The following is a 23,274-nucleotide window of genomic DNA, read 5'->3' as shown; positions in this document are numbered from 1 at the left end:
GGGTGAGTAAGTATCCAAACAATTATTTTGTGTTTAATAACTGTAATAAATTTAGATGAATTTGTCAATGAAAACTTCCTGGGGCGGGAGGGGGGGTAGTGAATACTTTTTATAGGCACTGTATCTATAGTGCAGCAAGTAATATTGTACATTGAAAAATCAGGAGAGGTGTATTAAGAAAACGTCTCTGATCCAAGAATGGATAATACTGCCATTTAAAAAGAAATCCTATTTCTCAACTGAAGTAACAAATGGGTCTTCAGACAGAAATCCATTCTAAAGTAATGACTTGTGTAGATCAAATACAGCTTAAAGTTGTAAAAGTTAGATTTTCTATATAAACACAAGAAATTCTGCAGATGCTGGAAATCCAAAGCAATATACAGAAAATTTGGCCATTCCCACTCTCTTCATCTAACCTCATCAACATAACATTCAACTCAAAGCAACACACACAAAATGCTGGAGAACTCAGGAGGTCAGGCAGCACCCATGGAAGTGAATGAAGAGTCGATGCTTTGGGCTGAGGCTCTTCTTCAGCACTGGAAGGGAAGGGGGAAGATACCAGAATAAAAAGATGGGGGGGGTGGGGGGAAGGATAGCTAGAAGGTGATAGGTGAAACCAGGTGGGTGGGAAAGGTAAAGGATTGGAGATAAAGGAATCTGAGAGGAGAGTGAACCATAGGAGAATGGGCAAGGTGAGAGGCAGTTGGGGAATACATAAATTCTGTATTTTGTGGCAGTAAATTAATGAGGTAAAGATAGTCAAAGTAGAAAAATCTGCTCCATATGGTATAAACTGAGTCATACAACTTCATATTTAAAATTAATGAATTTTTTAAAAAGTCTAAAGTTGATAAGTTGCTGCACCCATAAGGACCCTTGCAATCAAAAGACTAAAAGTTAGCTTACTTGTCACATATGTCGGAACATAGTGAAATGCATTGTTTGCAACATGACGCCCTTTTCAAAATTTTGTCTGATATGTTAATATGACATTATAGACCAGTAACAGATTCACAAATGTGAATTGTGCAGATTAATTTAAGGCGAGCCCTAACTTCAGACTGAGAGATTGCGGAGAGAAACACAGTCCAGACAAACATTTGTGTAGTATGCATTTATTTTAAATCTCTTCTGTGCAAGGCATTGAGGTGGGATGCAATTTGGAGACACTACAATTTGACAATGCATGAGGGCTGTTGGTTACTTCCTAATAATCTATACTGGATTTCAATCTACTGTATAATCAGCAGCTATTTCAAATGTGGGATAATTTTCTGTTTGTAGCAATTTAATTGACTGAATCAATGAACCTGCACTTTTATAACACTTTTTGTATCTGCAAGGCATGTCATCACATTTCACAGCCAATGCAATAAGCAGAACAAACTGGGGCAAAGGCTTGTCAGAGACTGATGTTGGTTAGTGACCAAGTGACCAAATAATCTGTTCGAGTAGTGACTGGAAATATAGCCCAAGATACATGCCAATAGAAAGGTACAGTGCCTTGGAAGAAGTACAAAGGCACTACAACTATTTTCACATTTACTAAATTTAAAATATATTGATGTAGGATTTTTTAAAGCTAATTTACAAAACATTGTGCATCATGTCAAATTAAAAGAAAAATTCTAAAACCTATCAACAATTTGTTAAAAATTAAAAACCAAAATTGTGATGCTGAAAAATTACTATATAATTACTTTGTAACTACTATGCTAACTTTCCTCAGGTGAATACCGTATATTACCTCATCAACTCACTCAATTTGTTCATGTAGAAAATTGAAGGATCACCTGTTTTCAATGAATTCATAAGATAAAATATCCTCTCTCTCTCTAAGGTCCAGCAGTATGGTCAATTTTCAAGACCAAACCAAAATGAAGACAAAGCAGCATTCAAGACAAGTCAAGGAAATAATAATAGAGAAGTGCAAATCTGGAGAAGGGTACAAACCCATCCCAAAGGCACTGAATATACCTCAGAGCTCGGTGCAGTCGATCATGAAACCATAGCCACATTGCATAGGTTGGGTCATCTCTCTAAACACTCCAGAGAAGAATGACACTTGTACTGTGACACCAAGAGTCACTCTGAGTGACCTGCTGAAGCCAGTCGCTGTACTTGGAGATGAAGTTCACGGCTCCATAATCTCTAATGCCTTACAGAAAAAGGGTATTTATGGAATAGGGGCAAGGAAGAAGCCCTGGCTAAGAACAACAGAAAGGTCCAGAAAGGTTGTGCAAAGTGTTACTTAGAAGATACTGTAAAGATGTAGAAGGTGGTCTTATGGTCGGATGAGACTAAAGTGCAACTTTATGGCCTCAACACTAAGTGCTACAAATGGTGTAAATCTAATACTGTGCATTAGCCAGGTAACACCATCCCTACTGTAAAGTATGGTGGAGTTGGCATCATGCTATGAGAATGTTTTTCAGCAGCAGAGACTGGAAATCTGGTCAGGGTTAATGTGAAGATGAATGCTTAAACTGGGGAATACAGAGATCCTGGATTTTTTTTAAAAACTGCTAGTCTTTGCCAGAAAGCTTACACTGGGGAAGTTCATCTCTCAAACAACAGGAATTCTGCAGATGCTGGAAATTCAAGCTCAGAGTCCTAATCTTAACCCAATCAAACATCTCTGGCAAGACCTTAAGATTGTTGTTCACTGCCGCTCTTCAACTAACCTGGCACAGCTTGAGTAATTTTGCAAGGAGGAATGGGAAAATCTTGCTCTCTCACATTGGGCAAAGCTAATAGAGACATATCAAAAAAAATACTGGATGTAGTAGCTGTGAGAGTTGGTTCAACTACGTATGAGGTGAATACTTCTGAATTGCTGACATTTCAGTTTTTGAATTTTTAGTACCTGCTTTACAATTTTCCCTGTTTTTTGTGGAAACAGATATTTCCCCCATAGCCCTCAATGTGTGAAAAAAGGAGCATGTGATTCACAAATAAAGATTCTCAGTTAAATTGATCAAAATCGCTGATTGTAATACTCATTTATGTGAACAATGGGTTGGTGCCTGAATACTTTTACAAGGCATAATATATTGATACCCATCCCGAGATCCACAGATTCCTTGCTTGATGATATTGGTCCATGGCATTTAAAAAAAGGTTAAGAACCAGAGTTAGAAGATGTTTAATGGAAGGAGACTTGTATACAGCATAAACACCAACATGTACCAGTTGTCCGGATTAGTTCATTCCCATACTACAAATGCAACACCATTGGGAGAAGTGGGAGAAACTTATAATAAATCTGAACCAGTCCTTAATCAGATTTTAGATATGCAGGATTAGAATAGGGCTGATGAATTCCACAGCATGCAGCAGATGAGGAATTAAGAAAGCAAATTAGGTTCTCCAGAAGCTAATTCCTATTCCACTGGTTGCCCTGATAAGCATTTTGTATATAAATTAAGAGCACGAGGGTGGCAAGGCAGCACAGCAGTTAGCACAAGGCTTTACAGAGCCAGCAGTCACTGTTTTCGGTGCAATGCCCGCCAGTGTCTGTATGTCTTCTCTGTAACTGTGTGGGATTCCTCAGGGTGCTCCAGTTTCCTCCAATATTCTAAAGACATATGGTTAGAGTTAGTGAGTTGTGGGCATGCCACGTTAGCACTGGAAACATGGTGACACTCGAGGGCTGCCTTGGCACCATCCTCGGACTGTGTTGGTTGTTAATGCAAATGATACATTTCACTGTATGTTTCCATGTACATGTGACAAATAAAGCTAATCTCTACGAATAAATTGAGTTTCCAGCCAGGTATAGGTATCAATTATAACTGACGTTATAACAAGCTGCACCATTTTCATTAAAAGAATTTATTTGTCATATGCACCAGGAAAGCACTAGATCCTGTTCAAAGCTAATGTCTCCTTCTCTTTCTGTCTCTTTATATAAAAAAAACCTTAATGAATTTAGAAGACAAGTAGAACATTGTTTGTTTAAACATGATTTTGTTTCTTTACCTGAACGATATACTCTTTATAGAATGAATATGTCAATGAACACAATAGGTCACTTGGCCTATAATCCAAAACAATTATGGCCAATTGGCCCAGGCCTCCATAGCCCTCAATTTCAAGATCTTTCAAAAAAAAAATCCATATTTCCTCTTTAATTACCACCCCTCAATAATTCCCACCACCCAGCATCTTGAATTCCAGTGATTCACCACCCTCCCACCCTTCTGCAAGAAGCTATGAACTTTAATTTTAAATGACCATACCCTATAAAGATTCATCAAGCTGGCTCATGGGGTGGTAGGCTTACCATAAGGAGAGGTCAGATAGACATATCTGGAATGGGATGTTATCTCATTGAAACAAAATAAATAAGGATAGAATGTTTCACATGGCTGAGGCATCTACACCAAGAGTCGAAGTCAGAATAAAGGGTTGGCCATTTAGGATCAAGGCATTTCCTCAACTAAGGTTTTGTCGCTGAGATCAGTCAAAAGACTGTTAGATTTCTGAATAACAAGGGAATCAAGTAACAAGGTTCAAGATTCATTTATTATCAAAGAATGTATATATATAACCTTGAGATTTGCTTACTCATAGGTAACCACAAAGCAAGAAACCTGAAAAAACCCAATTTTAAAAAAAGAATAAAAATAAAAGACCAACATTCTCTGTGCAAAAGAAAGGCTCCAGGGCCCAAATTTCACCACCCAGCACAAGCCACTCTGAAGCTCTTCAAATCAGCTCAGCATCCAGAGCAATCCAACCTTGCACCCGGGCAAGTTGCATGGGCACCGAATCTCCTCTGCCCAATAAATGGATGACACAGTAATTGGAACTGCATACACAGAAAGGGAGATGACTTATTTTTGCTCCTAGTTCTCATGTTTTTGTGACTTGCAGGCACAAATTCAACTCTAAGGGTATGATAGGGTAATCATTACCAAAACCAAAGAAGATATGACAGTCAAATTAAGAGCATACAACTGGCAGTGACCAGCTTACAGGTAAAATTAAGAGAAAGAACCCTAATAGAAATGATGTGTAAACCTACTGACAACAACACTGAAGAGGCAGAAATAATCAATGTAAAAATTAAGGAACCATGCAGCTAAGATTTGCTGGATTTAATAGGGGTTTTTAGTATAGATTCTCAAAAGAATATCCTGGTGGGTTGTATCTAATGGTGTAATACAAAAAACTGTTGTAGTTTCATCTAATTATCAGAAATATAAACTACTTGTTACAGGATAGAAGAATGCCCATTCAAGTTTGAAGGTGACATAAAGATGCACAATTTGGCACACATACATAAAGAAGTATTAACACACATCAATATTAATTGATTGAATAAATAGATTTCAATGGGCACATGCAAGTCTATCCTAACAAAGAACAAAGATCATAGAAATTCTGCAGAAAATATTTTCGTGTGGGAATTTGGGTATGAAAGAAAGGTTAGAATGGGAAAGCTGGGACTATTTTCCTTGGAACAAAGCAAGAGATTTGATAGTGGTATATAGATACAAGATTAGTTTAGGTAGGGTAACTTTCCTTATTAGTAAATAGTTCAAAGATCAGAATATTCAGATTTAAAATGTATGTGCAGAAGATAAATGGGACACAAGGATAAACAGTAGTTAGGATCAGTAATTCACGACCTGAAAGGATGGAAACCAAATCAATGTCTTCAAAATGAAGCTGCAAAAGCAAAGAAAATAATTTGCAGGACTTTGGGGAAAATAGTGGGAAAATAGCATCAACAGGATTACTGTATTGTGAGTTGGCAGAAAATCAACAGATCATTTGGCCTTCTATACCATTACAATTAAATGATTCTGACTCTTCAGACTTTGTAAAATTTAGTTGAAGGGGTACTATAATCAATATTTTCAAGATATTAAGTGTATCTGGAAAGGTAAATCAGTAAATGAAAACTATTCCCACAGGTTGAGGAGTTTAAAAAGGTAACAGCCAACATGTAGGAACAGACTTTTCAGAAAAGTTAGGAAATGCAAAATTGTAAAAATTTGCATATTTCTTTCACATATGATAGTTTATGCTAGGAAAATTCATGACTGAATCCAATATTACTGGATTTTAATTAATAAGTATTGATGGACAAGTTGAACATGTGGATAATGCAATTTCATCACTGGTGAGCCAGAATTTCTAATGCAAGCCAATAAATAGATTTCACATGTTGCTGATAAAAATTCATTGACATTAGAACTGGTTATAAATTACTTTGTGTATAACGGGGCAAAATAATATACCTAGGTTAGAGTATGAAATCTTAGAGAACTGGATATCCTGTTTTCTCACAGCTTAGCAGATATCAATTCTCAAATCACAATGCAACTACCACTTCGCCCTCAGATCTCTTGCTTTAGTGCAAAACATGTTGTACATCAGCGGACTTCAGCGTGGGGTCCTCTGCCATAAATGGCTAAACTGCAGAGGCAAGAACAGATGAAGTCTACCACTGCTGCATCACTATTTGCCAGTGCTATTTCCATTAAATTCCTGATGCTGATCATATATTGACAGAAAGTTAAATTCACTTTTCTTGATAATATTGTAGCATTTGTAAGTGGTAAGCAGCTTGCAGAACAAATTGTCACTGCTATATCTGAAATAGTTTACCTGTTAGATATGTTTGAAAAACCGTTTATTAAACAAACAGTTACAAGGAAAAAAATTGCAATCTCATATCATGCAAAAAGGCTTTTACAGATTTCCTGAGAAAACCCAAAATTTTCAGCAGCGATATTGGACGTGATAAGTTTATGCAATTTCCTTCACTATGCACTCCTAAAATAGAATTGCAAGATGATCTGATTATATATCTTGCAACATACACAAAAAATGCTGGTGAACGCAGCAGGCCAGGCAGCATCTATAGGAAGAGGTACAGTCAACGTTTTGGGCTGGGACCCTTCGCAGGCCTAACTGAAAGAACTAGTAAGAGATGTCCAGTCCCTATCCCCCACGAGGAAGGTCTCAAAGCTCTCCACTTCTTTTTGGATTCCAGACCTAACCAGTTCCCCTCTACCACCACTCTCCTCTGTCTATCGGAATTAGTCCTTACTCTTAACAATTTCTCCTTTGGCTCCTCCCACTTCCTCCAAACAAAAGGTGTAGCCATGGGCACCCGTATGGGTCCCAGCTATGCCTGCCTTTTCATTGGCTTTGTGGAACAATCTATGTTCCGTGCCTATTCTGGTATCTGTCCCCCACTTTTCCTTCGCTACATCGACGACTGCATTGGCGCTGCTTCCTGCACACATGCTGAGCTCGTTGACTTCATTAACTTTGCCTCTCACTCTGCCCTCAAGTCTACCCGTCCATTTCCGACACCTCCCTCCCCTTTCTTGATCTTTCTGTCTCTATCTCTGGAGACAGCTTATCTACTGATGTCTACTATAAGCCTACAGACTCTCACAGCTACCTGGACTATTCCTCTTCCCACCCTGTCTCTTGCAAAAATGCCACCCCCTTCTCGCAATTCCTCCGTCTCCGCCACATATGCTCTCAGGATGAGGCTTTTCATTCCAGGACGAAAGAGATGTTTTCCTTTTTTAAAGAAAGGGGCTTCCCTTCCTCCACCATCAACTCTGCTCTCAAATGCATCTCTCTCATTTCACGCACATCTGCTCTCACCCCATCCTCCCGCCACCCCACCAGGAATAGGGTTCACCTTGTCCTAACCTACCACCCCACCAGCCTCCGGGTCCAACATATAATTCTCCGTAACTTCCGCCACCTCCAATGGGATCCCACCACCAAGCAAACCTTTTCCTGCCCCCACTTTCTGCTTTCTGCAGGGATCGCTCCCTACACGACTCCCTTGTCCATTCATCGCCCCCATCCCTTCCCACCGATCTCCCTCCCGGCACTTATCCTTGTAAGTGGAACAAGTGCTACACATGCCCTTACACTTCCTCCCTCACCACCATTCAGGGCCCCAGGTGAGGCGACACTTCACCTGCGATTCGGCTGGGGTGATATACTGCGTCCAGTGCTGCCTTCTATATACTGGCGAGACCTGACGCAGGCTGGGAGACTGTTTCGCTGAACACCTACGCTCTGTCCGCCAGAGAAAGCATGATCTCCCAATCGCCACACATTTTAATTCCATGTCCCATTTCCATTCTGATATGTCTATCCACAGCCTCCTCCACTGTAAAGATGAAGCCACTCTCAGGTTGGAGGAACACCACCTTTTATTCTGTCTGGGTAGCCTCCAACCTGATGGCATAAATATTGACTTCTCTAAGTTCCGTTAATGCCCCACCTCCCCTTCACACCCCATCCCTTATTTAATATATTTCTTATATATATTTTCTTTTTCCCCGTTTTTTCTCTCTCTCTTTTTTCTCCCTCTGTCTCTCTCACTATAACTCCTTGCCTGCTCTCCACCCTCCGGGCTCCCCTCCCCCCTTCTCTTTCTCCGCAGGCTTCCCGTCCCATGATCCTCTCCCTTCTCCAGCTCTCAGATCCACTCCTCCCCTCCTATCTTCTCCTATCATTTCAGATCTCCCCCAACCCCTCCCAAATCTCTTACTATCTCTTCTTTCAGTTAGTCCTGACAAAGGGTCCCGACCCGAAACGTCAACTGTACCTCTTCCTATAGATGCTGCCTGGCCTGCTACGTTCACCAGCATTTTTTGTGTGTGTCGCTTGAATTTCCAGCATCTGCAGATTTCCTTGTGTCTGTGTGATTATATATCTTGATCATTTGAAACAACTGTGCATTGGTAGATATGGGATTTCAGTTCAGAGACCTGCTGAAGATGCATATTCCAGATTGGGTGGATCCATTTGGGGTAAATATGAATGATGTTGACACCACATTGCAAGAATGTCTTATTGCGCTGAGTGATATTACGACTCAAGCTAAATTCTGGCTAACCAGTTTTATTCAAAATAAATTTCCACAGCTCTGGAAGAAAGCAAAAAAATTTAAAATTGGATTTCCCACCTCTTATGTAGTTGAATGTGGTTTTAGTTAAACTCTTCACCTACCAACATCTTGTAACCATCCTGATGTGAAAAGAGGCAATCTTCGATTTTATCTTTAACTAAGTTGTAACCAGGTATTCAATAACTTGTTAGTTTGCATTAAAGTTCAAAGCAAATTTATCATCAAAGTATATATGTCACCATATACAACCTTGAGATTCATTTTCTTGTGGGCATACTCAATAAGTCCATAACAACTTAGTAACCAGAATAGAAAGACCACACCAACTTGGGCATTCAATCAATGAGCAAAAGACAACAATCTGTGCAAATACAAAAAGAAGGAGATAATAATAAGAAATAAATATATTGAAAACATGAGATGAGGAGTGTGCAAGTGAGGAAATCCAGGCTCCAGTTGCACAATGGGGTATTGAGGCCAAGGGGTTGAAGCTTATTGATTAACTTCGAGGAGGATGATGGTATTGAACGCTGCGCTATAGTCGATACAGGACATCCTTATGTATGCATTTTTGCTGTCCAGATGTTTCAGGGCCGAGTGAAGAGCCAATGATACGGCATCTGCTCCACCTGTGTTCCACGGGCAAACTGGAGAGGATCCAAGTGAACACTCCGGCCAGTTGATCAGCACAGATCTCACAGTAGCAACACTCACAAGGGATTCATTAAATACCCAAAGCAACAATATTAAGCTCTTTTGCGTTGCTCATTGGAAAAATATTCATATAATCTCATAAATGTTCTGCTCAGAGCTTGGAAATTATTTTTCATATATACTTGTAACATTATATTTAGCATATACTGTAATACCTAAAAATGTAAATATTGACTGTATCTTAGAATAATTAGTACAGTTGACCACAGAAAACTTTAGCAGCTCACAGAAATTATGGAGGATAGGGACCACAGAGGTAAATGCAAGTCACAAGTGGGCTACAAGCAGAAACAAAGTTGAGAACCACTGTTGTACATCACATACCAATCTGAGGAACTTTATATCCTAAAAGAGTAACACATCTCTTGCCAAAAACAGTAGTTAGTAAACTTGTTTATTCAGCATACAGAGTACATCAAGAATTTTCACACAACTAGCAAAGAATTCTCAGAATAGAAGTTCTTCAACTTCACTCACAAAAATTCTGTTTAACTTGAAGAAATGCCATTAAAATAACCAGACCACAGTGATTTAGAATTAATAATTTTAGTTTTAACTCATACCTTAACCAAGGCTAAGCAATGCAAAAAAATCTATGCATAGCCTATAATCAGACTGCTTCCTTTTTATGAAAATAAGCTCAATGAATTATGCCAAGTGTGAAATTACATTTTAGCATATGTTTATACAGTTTTAGTCTTATTAGCAGAAATATTTTCTGAAGATTTGGCAGTTCATGGCATGGTGAATGTAGTCATTAATTTAATTTATTTTTATATGAACATTGTTTGGCCTTAATATATTAGAATTACACTGTAAAACACTTAAAAGGGTTAAGGAGATGACATAGTTCGGCAAATTAAATGTTATCTGTATGTGAAATACTGTACTTTTTGAACAATTTTCAAGTAACTGACATATTCAGCAAGCTGGTACTCCCCATTCCTTGTGGATGGATGAGTGACAGCATACTGTCCTTGGAGGGATGCACATCTCTCTGACACAGTGGTGTCAAAACAACCTCTCCCTCAATGTTGCAAAAACAAAGCAGCTGGTTGTGGATTACAGGGGAAATAGAGACAGGCTAACCCCTATTGACATCAATGGATCTGGGGTTGAGAGGGTAAACAGCTTTAAGTTCCTCAGCATTCACTCGGCATAACCGAGGACCTCACTTGGTCTGTAAACACCAGCTGTTGTGGTGGAAAAGGCACAACAGCGCCTCTTTCACCTCAGACGGTTGAAGAAGTTTGGTGTGGGCCCCCAAATCCTAAGAACTTTCTACAGGGGCACAACTGAGAGCATCCTGACTGGCTGCATCACTGCCTGATATGGGAACTATACCTCCCTTAATCGCAGGACTCTGCAGAGCGTGCTGCGGACAGCCCAGCACATTTGTAGTTGTGAACTTCCCATGATTCAGGACATTTACAAGGACAGGTGTTTAAAAAGGGCCCTTAGGATCATTGGGGACCCAAATCACCCCAACCACAATCTATTCCAGCTGATACCATCCGGGAAGCGGTACTGCAACATCAAAGCCAGGACCAACAGGCTCCGGGACAGTTTCTTCCACCAGGCCATCAGACTGATGAACTCACGCTGATCTGAGTGTTCTCTATATTACATTGACTGTTCTATTTATTATAGATTACTATGATTTCACATTTAGATGGAGGCGTAATGTAAAGAGTTTTACTCATGTATGTGAAAAGATGTAAGAAATAAAGTCAATTCAATTCAATATTACGAGAATAGATGTTCTTCTGAAGATGAAAGCACTAATGTGTGGTTTAATTTGAGCCTCCATAATACACACATAGCACCAAGCACAGTTTGATGCAAAAATCAACCAAAGCCTCCCAGCATTCTGTTGATATTGTCTACGTAGTAGCATTATTTTCATTTAACTGAATATTGTACAATTTGCCTTCCTTACGGACTGAGAAGTGAAATCATAGTCTTTATACATACAAAATCTAATTACAAGCAAAACCCAAGGCTCTAAACCCCAGTCTGTGAATGACCTGCCAGTCAGAATGATTGTGTATCCTCCCTGTTGCCCACCACACTTTTAAAATATTTGCAAAGGAATAAATCTTCTCCTTGATATCAGAGATGTCAGCTTTTCCCCCAGAGTAAATTTTCAATTTCATGCATTAAATAGCTTTCAAAAGTTTACACATTGAGACTAGGCAGAAAATTCATGAATAGAAATAGGTTCATAACGGAGTAAAATAACTGTTTTTCTCACTAAAAATTTGACAAATGGGTATATAAGTCATCAACACTAATAATAAAAATTATGTTCAAAATTACCTGCAAGGCAGCCTTCTGTTGTGCTGCTATATGTTGTTGTTCAGCATGGTCCCGAAAATCCTTAGCAAAAGCAGGCCTTGATAGAGGAATACTATAAGCAAGTGGTACAAAAGTTAAGACAAAGCATTTTAGTTATTTAAACATCTCTTCATGCAGTCCACACAATATGGTTCTATAAATGGAGCTTAGCACTGACTGTAAAATACAACAATTGCAAAAATATTTATGGTAAATTAAAAAATATAAAATTGTGGAGATGATAACAGGTTTTAGTCAACTGTGCGTTATATATGAACACAAATTGGAGATAAAGCATTGTAATTGATCATACGTTCATAATCTTGTTACTGTCAATAGAATATGTAAATACAAAATGATACAGGTTGAGCACCCCTTATCCAAAATGCTTCGGGCTGGAAGTGTTTCAGATTTTGGATTTTTTAATATATAATGAGATAGCTTGAGATCACTATCATTTTCAACTCTGAATTTATGTGCTACCAGTAAGTAGTCTTTGTCTTATATTTTTCGTCACGCACATGTACTGATGCAGCCTTTCAGCATGTTAGATTTTCATTAGTAATAATCTGGGAAAACTGAATGAATTTCTCTGCTGTTTCGTGATAAGCAGATGTCCTATCACCAGAAATCTTTAAAAATTTAATGACTGCCTTTTCTTAAATTTGGAAAATTTAAGGAATTTAAATTTCTATAAATTTAAAGAAATTTAAATTTAACTGTGGCAGCGTGTTTGTGTCCTTGAGCAAGGCACTTAATCACATATTGCTCTAGTCTGTGCGAGGAGTGGTGCCCCACACAGACTTCCAATATACGCCTTGTAAGGCATGAAAATGCCCGACGCAGGCCTCTCATGGTCTGAGTCGATGTTCCCTTCGCCCACCTTTTCTTTTCTTAAATTTCTGCAAACAGCCTGCTGAATATTCACAATTACTTTCAATTTTCAGTTCGTGATAGATCTTTGCTTGTTTCACGATCAGCATACCATTAAGCAGCATATGTTCACTCCAACGTTAACAATCCACACTTACAATGCACGATCTTTCACATTATGCAATGTTTTTTTAATTTTCATTAACTTCAGTTCATTACATTGTGAGGTCATTTCTCTGAAATGTCTGTGGTGCGCAGAGACCTGTGCATCACCTGGGAACCTTCTTAGTATCGTATGGAATTTTCCATTAGTAATGTCATGCCAACATTTCAAAAAAAAAAGTTGGATTTCAGAGGCTTTTAGATTTTGGAATTTTGGATAAGGGGTACTCAACCTGTATAAATAATTGAAATTAAAAAAAGAAAATACAAAATGCTCAGAAAATCAGGCAGCATCAATGGAGAACATTAAGTTAAGGAAAGATCATCAATCCAAAACATTAACCCCTTTTTCCTCTCTATACACTACTAAACACAGAGTATTCTGATCAATTCCACTTCATTCTATTATTGACATACTCATTTACATTTATACATTTTATTTTGCATAATTTATGGATATAAAACTTGGATAACATTTGTTAAATGATTCCACACTATGACAATTTATCATACCACTCAGAGAATGGAAATGACCAAAGGTATTATTTTCAAATTAAATATTAACACAGGCTAACAACGATTGGAAAGAACCAGGCCAAGTAACTCAAGAATCCTCAAAGCTTATCAACACATGACTTACTCCGGCATCAGCACCACTTAATATTAATAGACACTAGAATACTACAGCACAGTACAGGCCCTTTGGCCCTCGATGTTGTGCCAACCCATATATTCCTTAAAAAAAATGTACTAAACCCACAGTACCCTGTAACCCTCTATTTTTCTTTCATCCATGTGCCTGTCCAAGAGGCTCTTAAATACCCCTAGTGTTTTAGCCTCCACCACCATCCCTGGCAAGTCACTCCCGGCACCCACAACCCTCTGTGTAAAAAACTTACCCCTGATGTCTCCCCTAAACTTCCCTCCTTTAACTTTGTACATATGCCATCTGGTGTTTGCTATTTGTGCCCTGGGAAACAGGTACTGGCTATATACCCTATATATGCCTCTCATAATCTTATAGACCTCTATCAAGTCCCCTCTCATCCTTCTATGCTCCAAAGAGAAAAGTCCCAGCTCTGCTAACCTTGCCTCATAAGACTTGTTTTCCAATCCAGGCAACATCCTGGTAAATCTCCTCTGCACCCTCTCTATAGCTTCCACATCCTTTCTATAATGAAGTGACCAGAACTGAACACAATACTCTAAGTGTGGTCTTACCAGAGGTTTGTAGAGTTGCAACATGACCTCTCTACTCTTGAACTCAATCCCCCTATTAATGAAGCCTAGCATCCCATAGGCCTTCTTAACTATCCTATCAACTCTGCAGCGACTTTCAAGGATGTATGGATTTGAACCCCAAGGTCCCTCTGTTCATCCACTCTTAAGTAACTGACCATTAACCCTGTACTCAGCCTTCTGGTTTGTCCTTCCAAAATGCATCACCTCACACTTATCTCGATTGAACTCCTTCTGCCACTTTTCTGCCCAACTCTGCATCCTGTCTATATCTTCTTGTAACCTTCGACAATCTACAGCTCCATCCACAACTCCTCCAATCTTCATGTCATCTGCAAACTTACTCATCCATCCTTCCGCCTCTTCATCCAGGTCATTTATAAAAATCACAAAGAGCAGGGGTCCCAGGACAGATCCTTGCGGCACTCCACTAGTCACCGACCTCCAGACAGAATACTTTCCTTCCACTACTACCCGCTGCTTTCTTCCTTTAAGCCAATTTTTTATCCAAACAGCCAAGGTTCCATTGATCCCATGCCTCATGACTTTCTGGATGAGTCTCTCGTGGGGGACCTTGACAAATGCCTCGTTAAAATCCATGTAGACCACATCTATTGCACTACCCTCATCAATTTCTTTTGTTACCTCTTCAAAAAACTCAATTAGGCTCATGAGGCATGACCTTCCCTTCACAAAGCCATGTTGACTATCCTTGAGTAGACTGTTCTTCTCCAAGTGCTCATAGATCCTATTCTTACAAATCTTTTCCAATAGTTTGCAGACCACTGACGTAATACTCACCAGTCTATAGTTCCCAGGATTCTCCCTATTACCTTTTTTAAACAAGGGAACTACATTTGCCATTCTCCAATCCTCCAGCACCTCCCCTGCAGCCAAAGAGGATTCAAAGATCATCGCTACTGCTCCAGCAATCTCTTCTCTCACTTCCCACAGCAACCTGGGGTATATCACATCCAGCTCTGGGGACTTATCAATCTTGATGTTTTTAAGAAGATCCAACACTTCTTCTTCCTTAATCTCCACATTGTCCAGCACACGCACCTGTTCTATTTCGACCTCACCCTGATCAAGGTCCTTTTCACTTGTGAACACTGAAGCAAAGTATTCATTTAGGACCTCCCCAGCCTCTTCCGCCTCCAGGCACGTTGCCTACTTTATCCTTTAGCGGCCCCACCTTCATTCTTGTCATCCTTCTGTTCTTCACATACACATAGAATGCCTTGGGGTTCTCCTTAGTCCTACATGCCAAGGCCTTCTCATGCTCCCTTCGAGCTCTCCTAAGTCCTTTCTTAAGCTCCTTCCTGGCTACCCTATATTTCTCATGAGCCCCTCCTGCTTCCTGCTTCTTATATCTAACATATGCTTCCTTCTTCCTCTTGACAAGTTGCCTCACGTGTTTCGTCAGCCATGGTCCCCTTTTCCTACCATTTTTTCCTTGTCTCAGTGGGACAAACCTATCCTGAACCCAGCACAAGTGGTCCCTAAACTTCCTCCACATCACTTCTGTGCTTTCACCCTTGAACATCTGTTTCCAATTTACTCTCACTAGTTCCTGCCTCATCCCTTCATAGTTAGCCCTTCCCTAGTTAAGCACTTTCCCATTTTGTCTGTTTTTATCCTTTTCCATAGCCATCCTGAAGTTAAGGGAGTTGTGGTCACTCTCACCAAAATGCTCCCCCAAGAGGTCTGCCACCTGACTAGATTCATTACCCAGAACTAGATCCAGTATGGCCTCTCCTCTCGTCAGCCAGTCTACATACCGTGTCGAGAATCCTTCTTGAACACACCTGACAAATTCAGCCCCATCTATCCCCATTGCGGTCAGGAGGTGCCAGTTAATATGAGGGAAGTTGAAATCACCCATAACTACAACCCCGTATTTCCCGCACCATTCTAAAATCTGCCTGCTTATCTGCTCCTCGGTGTCCCGAAGGGCTATTTGGGGGCCTATAGACAACTCCCAGCACAGTGATTGATCCCTTCCTACTTCTGACTTCACAATAGATCAGCATTTTTAAAAAATCTTAAGCAACATTATGGACTCCATCATCAGCATTTTCTAATGGTTAAATTAAGTCAACTGAACACCAAACACCCTCGACCCATCCACCCAACTCCCAAAACTATTATTCACATAAAACAAAACTACAAAAACAAAAAAAAACTATTTTGTGTGACCATGGGACATTGTGTGACCATTAATTTCTCTGAAGTACTGAGTTTATAATGATGAACCAAATTATTTTAAAAGCTCATCACATATGTATATTTGTGTATTATGATCTTGACTCTCTTAGAAAGCTAGATGTTTTAAGCTCTCTGAACAACTATAAGCTTAGCATTTAAGAACTACATATTGAGTACAGTTTTTTTCAAAAAAGGTAATTTTAATATTGAAAAGTAGATCAATTCCACAAAATGTGTTATCTTTGCTTCTATTTCTTTCTACCCAAAAAGATTCGCAACCATTTAAAACACCTCTAGTTACAAATGGAAAATGAAAAAGGAGGAAATTTTTGATTTTGATTGCAATATTAATTGCATATGAAAATGATTACACCCTGGTCACATAAAATTCAGTTTTGAAGTTACTTTGAATCCCTGTTATCCAAATGAATTTTCAATTAACTATCTGATGTACTATACCTGGCTCCAGGGTTGTTCATAGATGATTGATTCTGCATTATCAACTTTTTCTTCTCCTGTTTCAGCTCTGCCAAGATAGCAGCACGATTTTTGTTCTGAAAATCTTAATTTTAAAAAATTAGTTTTGGAGAGTGTAAATGACACATGAATCAGATACTTCAAGAATAGTTAAAACTTCTTAACTTTTAATGACTATCAAGGAAGCAATTTCAAAGGAAAAACATTTGAAAAGCCAACTTTATTTTCCTTGAAACACACATAAAAGTTGCTGGTGAACGCAGCAGGCCAGGCAGCATCTGTAGGAAGAGGTGCAGTCGACGTTTCAGGCCGAAACCACACTCAGGTTGGAGGAACAACACCTTATATTCCGTCTGGGTAGCCTCCAACCTGATGGCATGAACATTGACTTCCCTAACTTCCGCGAAGGCCCCACCTCCCCCTCGTACCCCATCTGTTACTTATTTTTATGCACACATTCTTTCTCTCACTCTCCTTTTTCTCCCTCTGTCCCTCTGAATATACCTCTTGCCCATCCTCTGGGTCCCCCCCCCCTTGTCTTTCTTCCCGGACCTCCTGTCCCATGATCCTCTCGTATCCCCTTTTGCCTATCACCTGTCCAGCTCTTGGCTCTATCCCTCCCCCTCCTGTCTTCTCCTATCATTTTGGATCTCCCCCTCCCCCTCCAACTTTCAAATCCCTTACTCACTCTTCCTTCAGTTAGTCCTGACGAAGGGTCTCGGCCTGAAACGTCGACTGCACCTCTTCCTACAGATGCTGCCTGGCCTGCTGCGTTCACCAGCAACTTTTATGTGTGTTGCTTGAATTTCCAGCATCTGCAGAATTCCTGTTGTTTTTATTTTCCTTGATCTTATTTCTAGTGCACTAAAGTCCTGGAATAAAAGATTCAGATCTTACTTTTGCAATGAACAAACTCTTTAGCAAATTTTACATCAGAGGCCCACACATCACTAGACTAGCGCTATTGTTTTTACATTTTCCTAACATCAGAATTACGAAATGGGATGGAGAGAAAAGACTATTTAGTTTTTTTTAAAAAAACAGTAAATGGGAAGTGACACTGAAGATTACCTAAAAATGCATTTTAACAGGAAGCTCAATAAAAAAAAGCAAGCAATTAGAAATAAGTGTCAAGCCTCTCCTTGAATATGATACATGGCAGAGATGGAAAGGGAAAATTTGAGAACTAAAACAACTAAATTAGCTTTTCTCCTCGATCTATGATGAGGGAATAAAACAGAAAACAGAATCTACATCCACTAACGATGTTTGAATGCTCTTATTTCTTGTTTCCCGTGAAAACAAAATGAACAAGCTTTTGAAAGATACTCTCCTTTGGTAGATTTGCTAAACAAATAAAAAAGTAGAACAATGGAGGAAGAGATTTTTTTGGGAGGTATGAGAGAATGCCCAGACATTTACTTTAGAAAACATATTCAATCCAGTTAATCTGGCTTCAGTATGCCTACACTCGAAAGATCAAAAGGTTACTAACATGCATTTTCATTATCCGCATACTAGAGTCTGTTCTGAAGGGAAAAACTACATAATCAAAAAGTCCGAGCATATACCATAACATGTACCACAGAAGAAAGAGTCCTAGAATAAATAAACTATTTTGCATAACTCTTCAACACAGCAGTTCAAACTGAAGGAATAGCTGAATCACATAGATAAAGCAAATTCCAAATTAAATACCGTATCCAAGGTTGCACAATTGACTTTACTGTCTCGGATAATAAAGAGGTGTAACTCCTTGGGATCTCTACTCGTGGTCAACTCTGTGCAGAGTCTGAACACAGTGGGGTTCAGTAAGTCTCTCAATGGTCAAATGGCTTTTTGGAAATGTGGAGAAAACTAAAGTTCTGGTTTAAATAAATGAATGCAATTAGCAAATCAGTTTCATCACAGAAATTACTTTTATGCCAGCCAGATAAAAGAACTTTGCTTTGAAAACATTTGTCATTTCTATTAGAAAGTTACTTGGATTGTAACAATATTGTAATAACACTGCATCTGTTTAAGAGACTGATTTAAGCTCTCCTGCTACTCTAGTCAAAAAAGTCAGTTCAAAATTTTGAAGAGTATTATTACATAAACTTCCTTATGAATCAATGTTCTTTTCACTAAATGAGGGTAACGTCACTCTCACTATCTTCTAGTTCATAATTATTCAACCCAGCATATCTCTTGGATCAAACAAAGGTCAGTTTTGTTTATATACCTCAGTAAAGTACTGCTATAAAGTAGTTGAGAGCAAACGTTTATTAAGGTAGTCATTTATACTGAAATAGTTTGTAGCCCAAGCTGTTGGTTTATAGTTACTAAACCATTCACACTTGGCCCCACTGAGGATACATCGTAGCGTAGATTCTGCACTGCAATGACACAAGAACAAGTACATGCAATTACACCCAGAACATCTTTTGAATATGAACTACATAAAACAAGTGTGCAGTTTTGTCGCCTTGAACAGTATAAATTACGAGAAAATATTGATGTGATGAGTACACAATATTCTGGCACTAAGTGTTATAAGCACAAATTATTGGTTAGCTGTTTGTTTGCTGACTCTATAAACAGTCATGCGGATTGCAAATCGCTCAATTACTCCAAAATACAATGGATTTAAAATAAAGTTTTGTTAAAACATTTCAACTTCTACCTTGATTTTATGTGAATACTTCATTCTTTATTGTGCTATCAATGAGATGCATACAAGTAAGTGATAATAACTTTGATTCTGACATTTTAGTTTAAAAAAAAATTGCTCCTCACTTCATGGTTTGATGTCAAAGAAAAATTTTCAATTGTTCTCATCAATATTCCTGAAAACCAAATACTACCCTTAAATTGTTATCATAACAAACATTTAAAGAGAAAGCCTGGCCAAAAAGATAACTAAGTCTATGGAGAACCTTTCTAAAATAAATCAAGCTGTGAGCACCAGTATTTCATTGCTGACCCTTAAAACACAGCCAAGTGCTTTGTCTATAGCACAGCTTAAATGCTAATCAATGTTTTCCTTATTTGAAATACAAGATACAACCATGATTGATTTTTAAAATTTCATATATATTTGCAGGTTTTTATTTGAGCTTTATCAATACATCACTCCTGTAAGTAAAGCAAATAAGTCATGACAAAGTATTTTTAAAAAATTATATTTAACAGTTGGGGCTGTTCAATGATACTGGGCCAGTCACTATACCATCAGGAACACCTAGATGCAGCCTACCTAGCTAAAGAACCAATCAGCTGAAATACATTTTTTTGGTATTCAACTTAATTATTCTAATTAATGAACACAGTATTGATAGCTATTTAAAATACCCTATTTCAAATCTGCATTTTTATCAGTGGTGTACAATTTATTTTTCAGGGGTGGGTTGGGGAGATGCTGATTGAGAACTTAAATAACTTCAGAGACCTTCCACAAGAAAGTCACCAAATAGTCATGAACAAGGCAAATGCTTGAATTTTACCATTTAGATTCTGTTCATACTGTTAGCAGAAAACTGCAAATTAATGATTTCTTTAATTGAAATACAAGGTACTATCACCTAAGGCTTTGTGCACTAAACCAAATAACTTAGAAAAAATCATTTTAGCCCTCCACCTATAAAAAAAACATTATTTTGGATATTTGGTGATTCAGCTTTTAGAGCTCCCAAATTAAGCTACTGAAAAATTCAAACTAGAAGAAATGTTAAATATTGGATATACTCTACACTTCTTACCTGTACAAACCAGCCTATCCTCTGAGCCAACACCGCCTACCCAAAGCCTTAATCCTGTTGAATTCTGATCAAAGGTCATTAGTCCAAGCTGTTAACTTTTTTGTCACCTGACCAGCTGAGTATCTTCACTATTTTCAGCTATTTCTTTCTCCAGACTTCTAGCATCTGCAGCATTTACTTACGGCAGTGTTAATAGATTATATCTGTGGGCTGATGGGGGCAGAGATGATATACAGTTAAGATTGTTCATTCAAGTTATAAAATCTGATTATGTAAAATGTGATTTTTCATTTCTAGCAAAAAAGACAGCTGTTCAGTGAAAAACTAATCTAATTACTAAATAGAAAATAGATTTGCAGGTGTGCGCCCCTTAACGTGCATTCGGACAACGTCCAATCGCATATACGTCCGTAGTCCAGATCGGACAACGTGACGTAGCGGACGTAATTAATCTCGTGTATCGCGCGCCTCGAGTGTAGTAGTGTTATCTCTCTGTTTAATTTTCTTTTGAAAATATTACCGTAAAGTGCATCATGGCTTCCAAATGCAGAAAAAACACTCCTAGTGATAGCAGCAGCAAGAGGCAAAGGAAAAGTATTGATTTGGAAGTGAAACAAAAGGTTATTAAACAATATGAAGGTGGAAAACCAGTGAATGCTATTGCTTGGGATTTAGGCATGTCACACTCAACGATCACTACGATCCTGAAAAACAAAGAAAAATTTCTCGAAGCTGTTAAAGGATCGGCTTCACTGAAAACTACAAGGCTCACGAAAATGCAAGCGGGACCTATATCAGATATGGAGAAATTGCTAATGACATGGATTTAGTCAATACAGGTCCACTACAGTACTCCATATGGGTTTGCTAAGTATATAATATGGTATTCGCACAACGCCCAAATCACATAACATCTGATTTCACAGAACGTATCGTGGACGTTAAGCGACGCATACCTGTATAACACTAATCAACACAGAATGACTGAACAGAGATAACACAATGAACCCATTTTCTGAGAAGGATAAGAGATTACAGTAATTGTATTGGGAGCTATAAGTGGCAGAATTCAATAAACTCTAGAAGCTGACGATTCTTTCTGTAGCACTCTGGAAACAAAGTGTAAATACCAGCGTACCATGCTTTATATGATTGCCACCGATTAGGCTTTACCATTGGGGAAGTCCAGAACGAGGGGTCACAGTTTGAGGATAAAGGGGAAGCCTTTTAGGACCGAGATGAGGAAAAACTTCTTCACACAGTGGTGAATCTGTGGAATTCTCTGCCACAGGAAACAGTTGAGGTCAGTTCATTGGCTATATTTAAGAGGGAGTTAGATATGGCCCTTGTGTCTAAAGGGATCAGGGGGTATGGAGAGAAGGCAGGTACAGGGTTTTGAGTTGGATGATCAGCCATGATCGTACTGAATGGCGGTGCAGGCTCAAAGGGCCGAATGGCCTATTCCTGCACCTATTTTCCATGTTTCTATCCCCCACCCACACCACTTCTAGCAGTAGTACCAATACTGCCATGTCGCTGAATTATGATTGATCAGCATAGGGCTGTAATTTTTAAAAATCTTTAATGCCATCATATCTGTCCTTTAAGTGGTGTGCAGAACAGAACACAGTTCTCCAGTTGCAGCCTAGTGAGTATTTGTTACAATTCTTGTATGAAATCCTGCTTTTAGAAATTAAAAAATAAATTATGACAGTGGACCATTCAGTCTATAACATCTATGCCAATCAAGAATTAAAAGCTACGGTGTCCCCCGCATTTCGAACGTTTACTTTACGAAACCTCACTGTTACGAAAGACCTACATTGGTTACCTGCTTTCACTAACAGAAGGTGTTTTCACTGTTATGAAAAAAGGCAGTGCGCGGAAAAAGCAGCACGCGCCCCGAGCAGCTGCTCCTCCCCTGGATTCGGAACTGCATTCTAGCCGGTATTGCTTAAACACGTGCCTGTGAGCAGCCATTAGCAAGATGAGTTCTAAGGTATCGGAAAAGCCTAAAAGAGCTTGTATGGGTGTTACACTTAGCGTAAAACTTGACATAATTAAGCGTTTCGATCATGGTGAACGAAGTAAGGACAAAGTGAGTTTGGCTTGTGGAAGTTGACAAAGATGATGTTGAAGAGGTTTTGGCATCCTATGACCAAGAACTGATAGATGAAAAGCTGATGCAATTGGAAGAGGAAAGGATAACAATTGAAACTGAATGCAGTAGCAAACGGACCGAAAGTGAAGTCATCCAGGAACTGAACGTGAAGCAACTGCGTGAGATTTTCGCTGCAATGATAAAGTATGACTTTAATTTTGAAAGGGTACGTCGTTGTAGGGCATATTTGTAAGATGGTTTGAGGGCTTACAAAGAACTGTATGATAGAAAAATGCGCGAGGCTAAGCAGTCAAGCAAGCCTTCCACATCAGCCACAGCAGATGACGAACCTCAACCTTCCACATCAAGGCAGGCAGACATAGAAGATGACCTGCCTGCCCTGATGGAAAAAGACGACAGTGAGGTGACACCCCAGTGTCCCACCACCCCAACCCCCGGGCCACGGACCGATACTACACTGTACATACATTATTTCTACATTATATAGGCTGTGT

General features: G+C 39.0%; 2 protein-coding genes across 12 annotated transcripts in view; one reads left to right on the top strand and one right to left on the bottom strand.

The window, feature by feature from the left end:
* Positions 1-23,274, top strand: part of LOC134346998 (sorting nexin-30) — a 345,667-nt gene that overhangs the window by 168,056 nt on the left and 154,337 nt on the right. The gene's annotated exons all lie outside the window — the stretch shown is intronic.
* inip (ints3 and nabp interacting protein) overlaps positions 1-23,274 on the bottom strand; it is a 49,250-nt gene that overhangs the window by 3,932 nt on the left and 22,044 nt on the right. For 2 of the 7 annotated variants that reach the window (XM_063048952.1, XM_063048951.1), the window contains exons 3-4: positions 16,901-17,003; positions 11,942-12,032 (exon numbers count right to left, since the gene is read on the bottom strand). In XM_063048952.1, the coding sequence (XP_062905022.1) occupies positions 11,942-12,032; positions 16,901-17,003 (194 nt within the window). Of the gene's footprint in view, positions 1-11,941; positions 12,033-16,900; positions 17,004-17,606; positions 17,791-19,142; positions 19,297-20,658; positions 20,695-23,274 lie in introns of those variants that run through there. The other 5 variants (XM_063048955.1, XM_063048954.1, XM_063048953.1 and 2 more) reach the window with 5 other exon arrangements.

The sequence above is a fragment of the Mobula hypostoma genome, chromosome 5 (genome assembly GCF_963921235.1).
Source record: "Mobula hypostoma chromosome 5, sMobHyp1.1, whole genome shotgun sequence".
Lineage (NCBI taxonomy): Eukaryota > Metazoa > Chordata > Chondrichthyes > Myliobatiformes > Myliobatidae > Mobula > Mobula hypostoma.
Note: the sequence above shows the minus strand (reverse complement) of the source record. Positions and strands in the feature narration are given on the sequence as shown.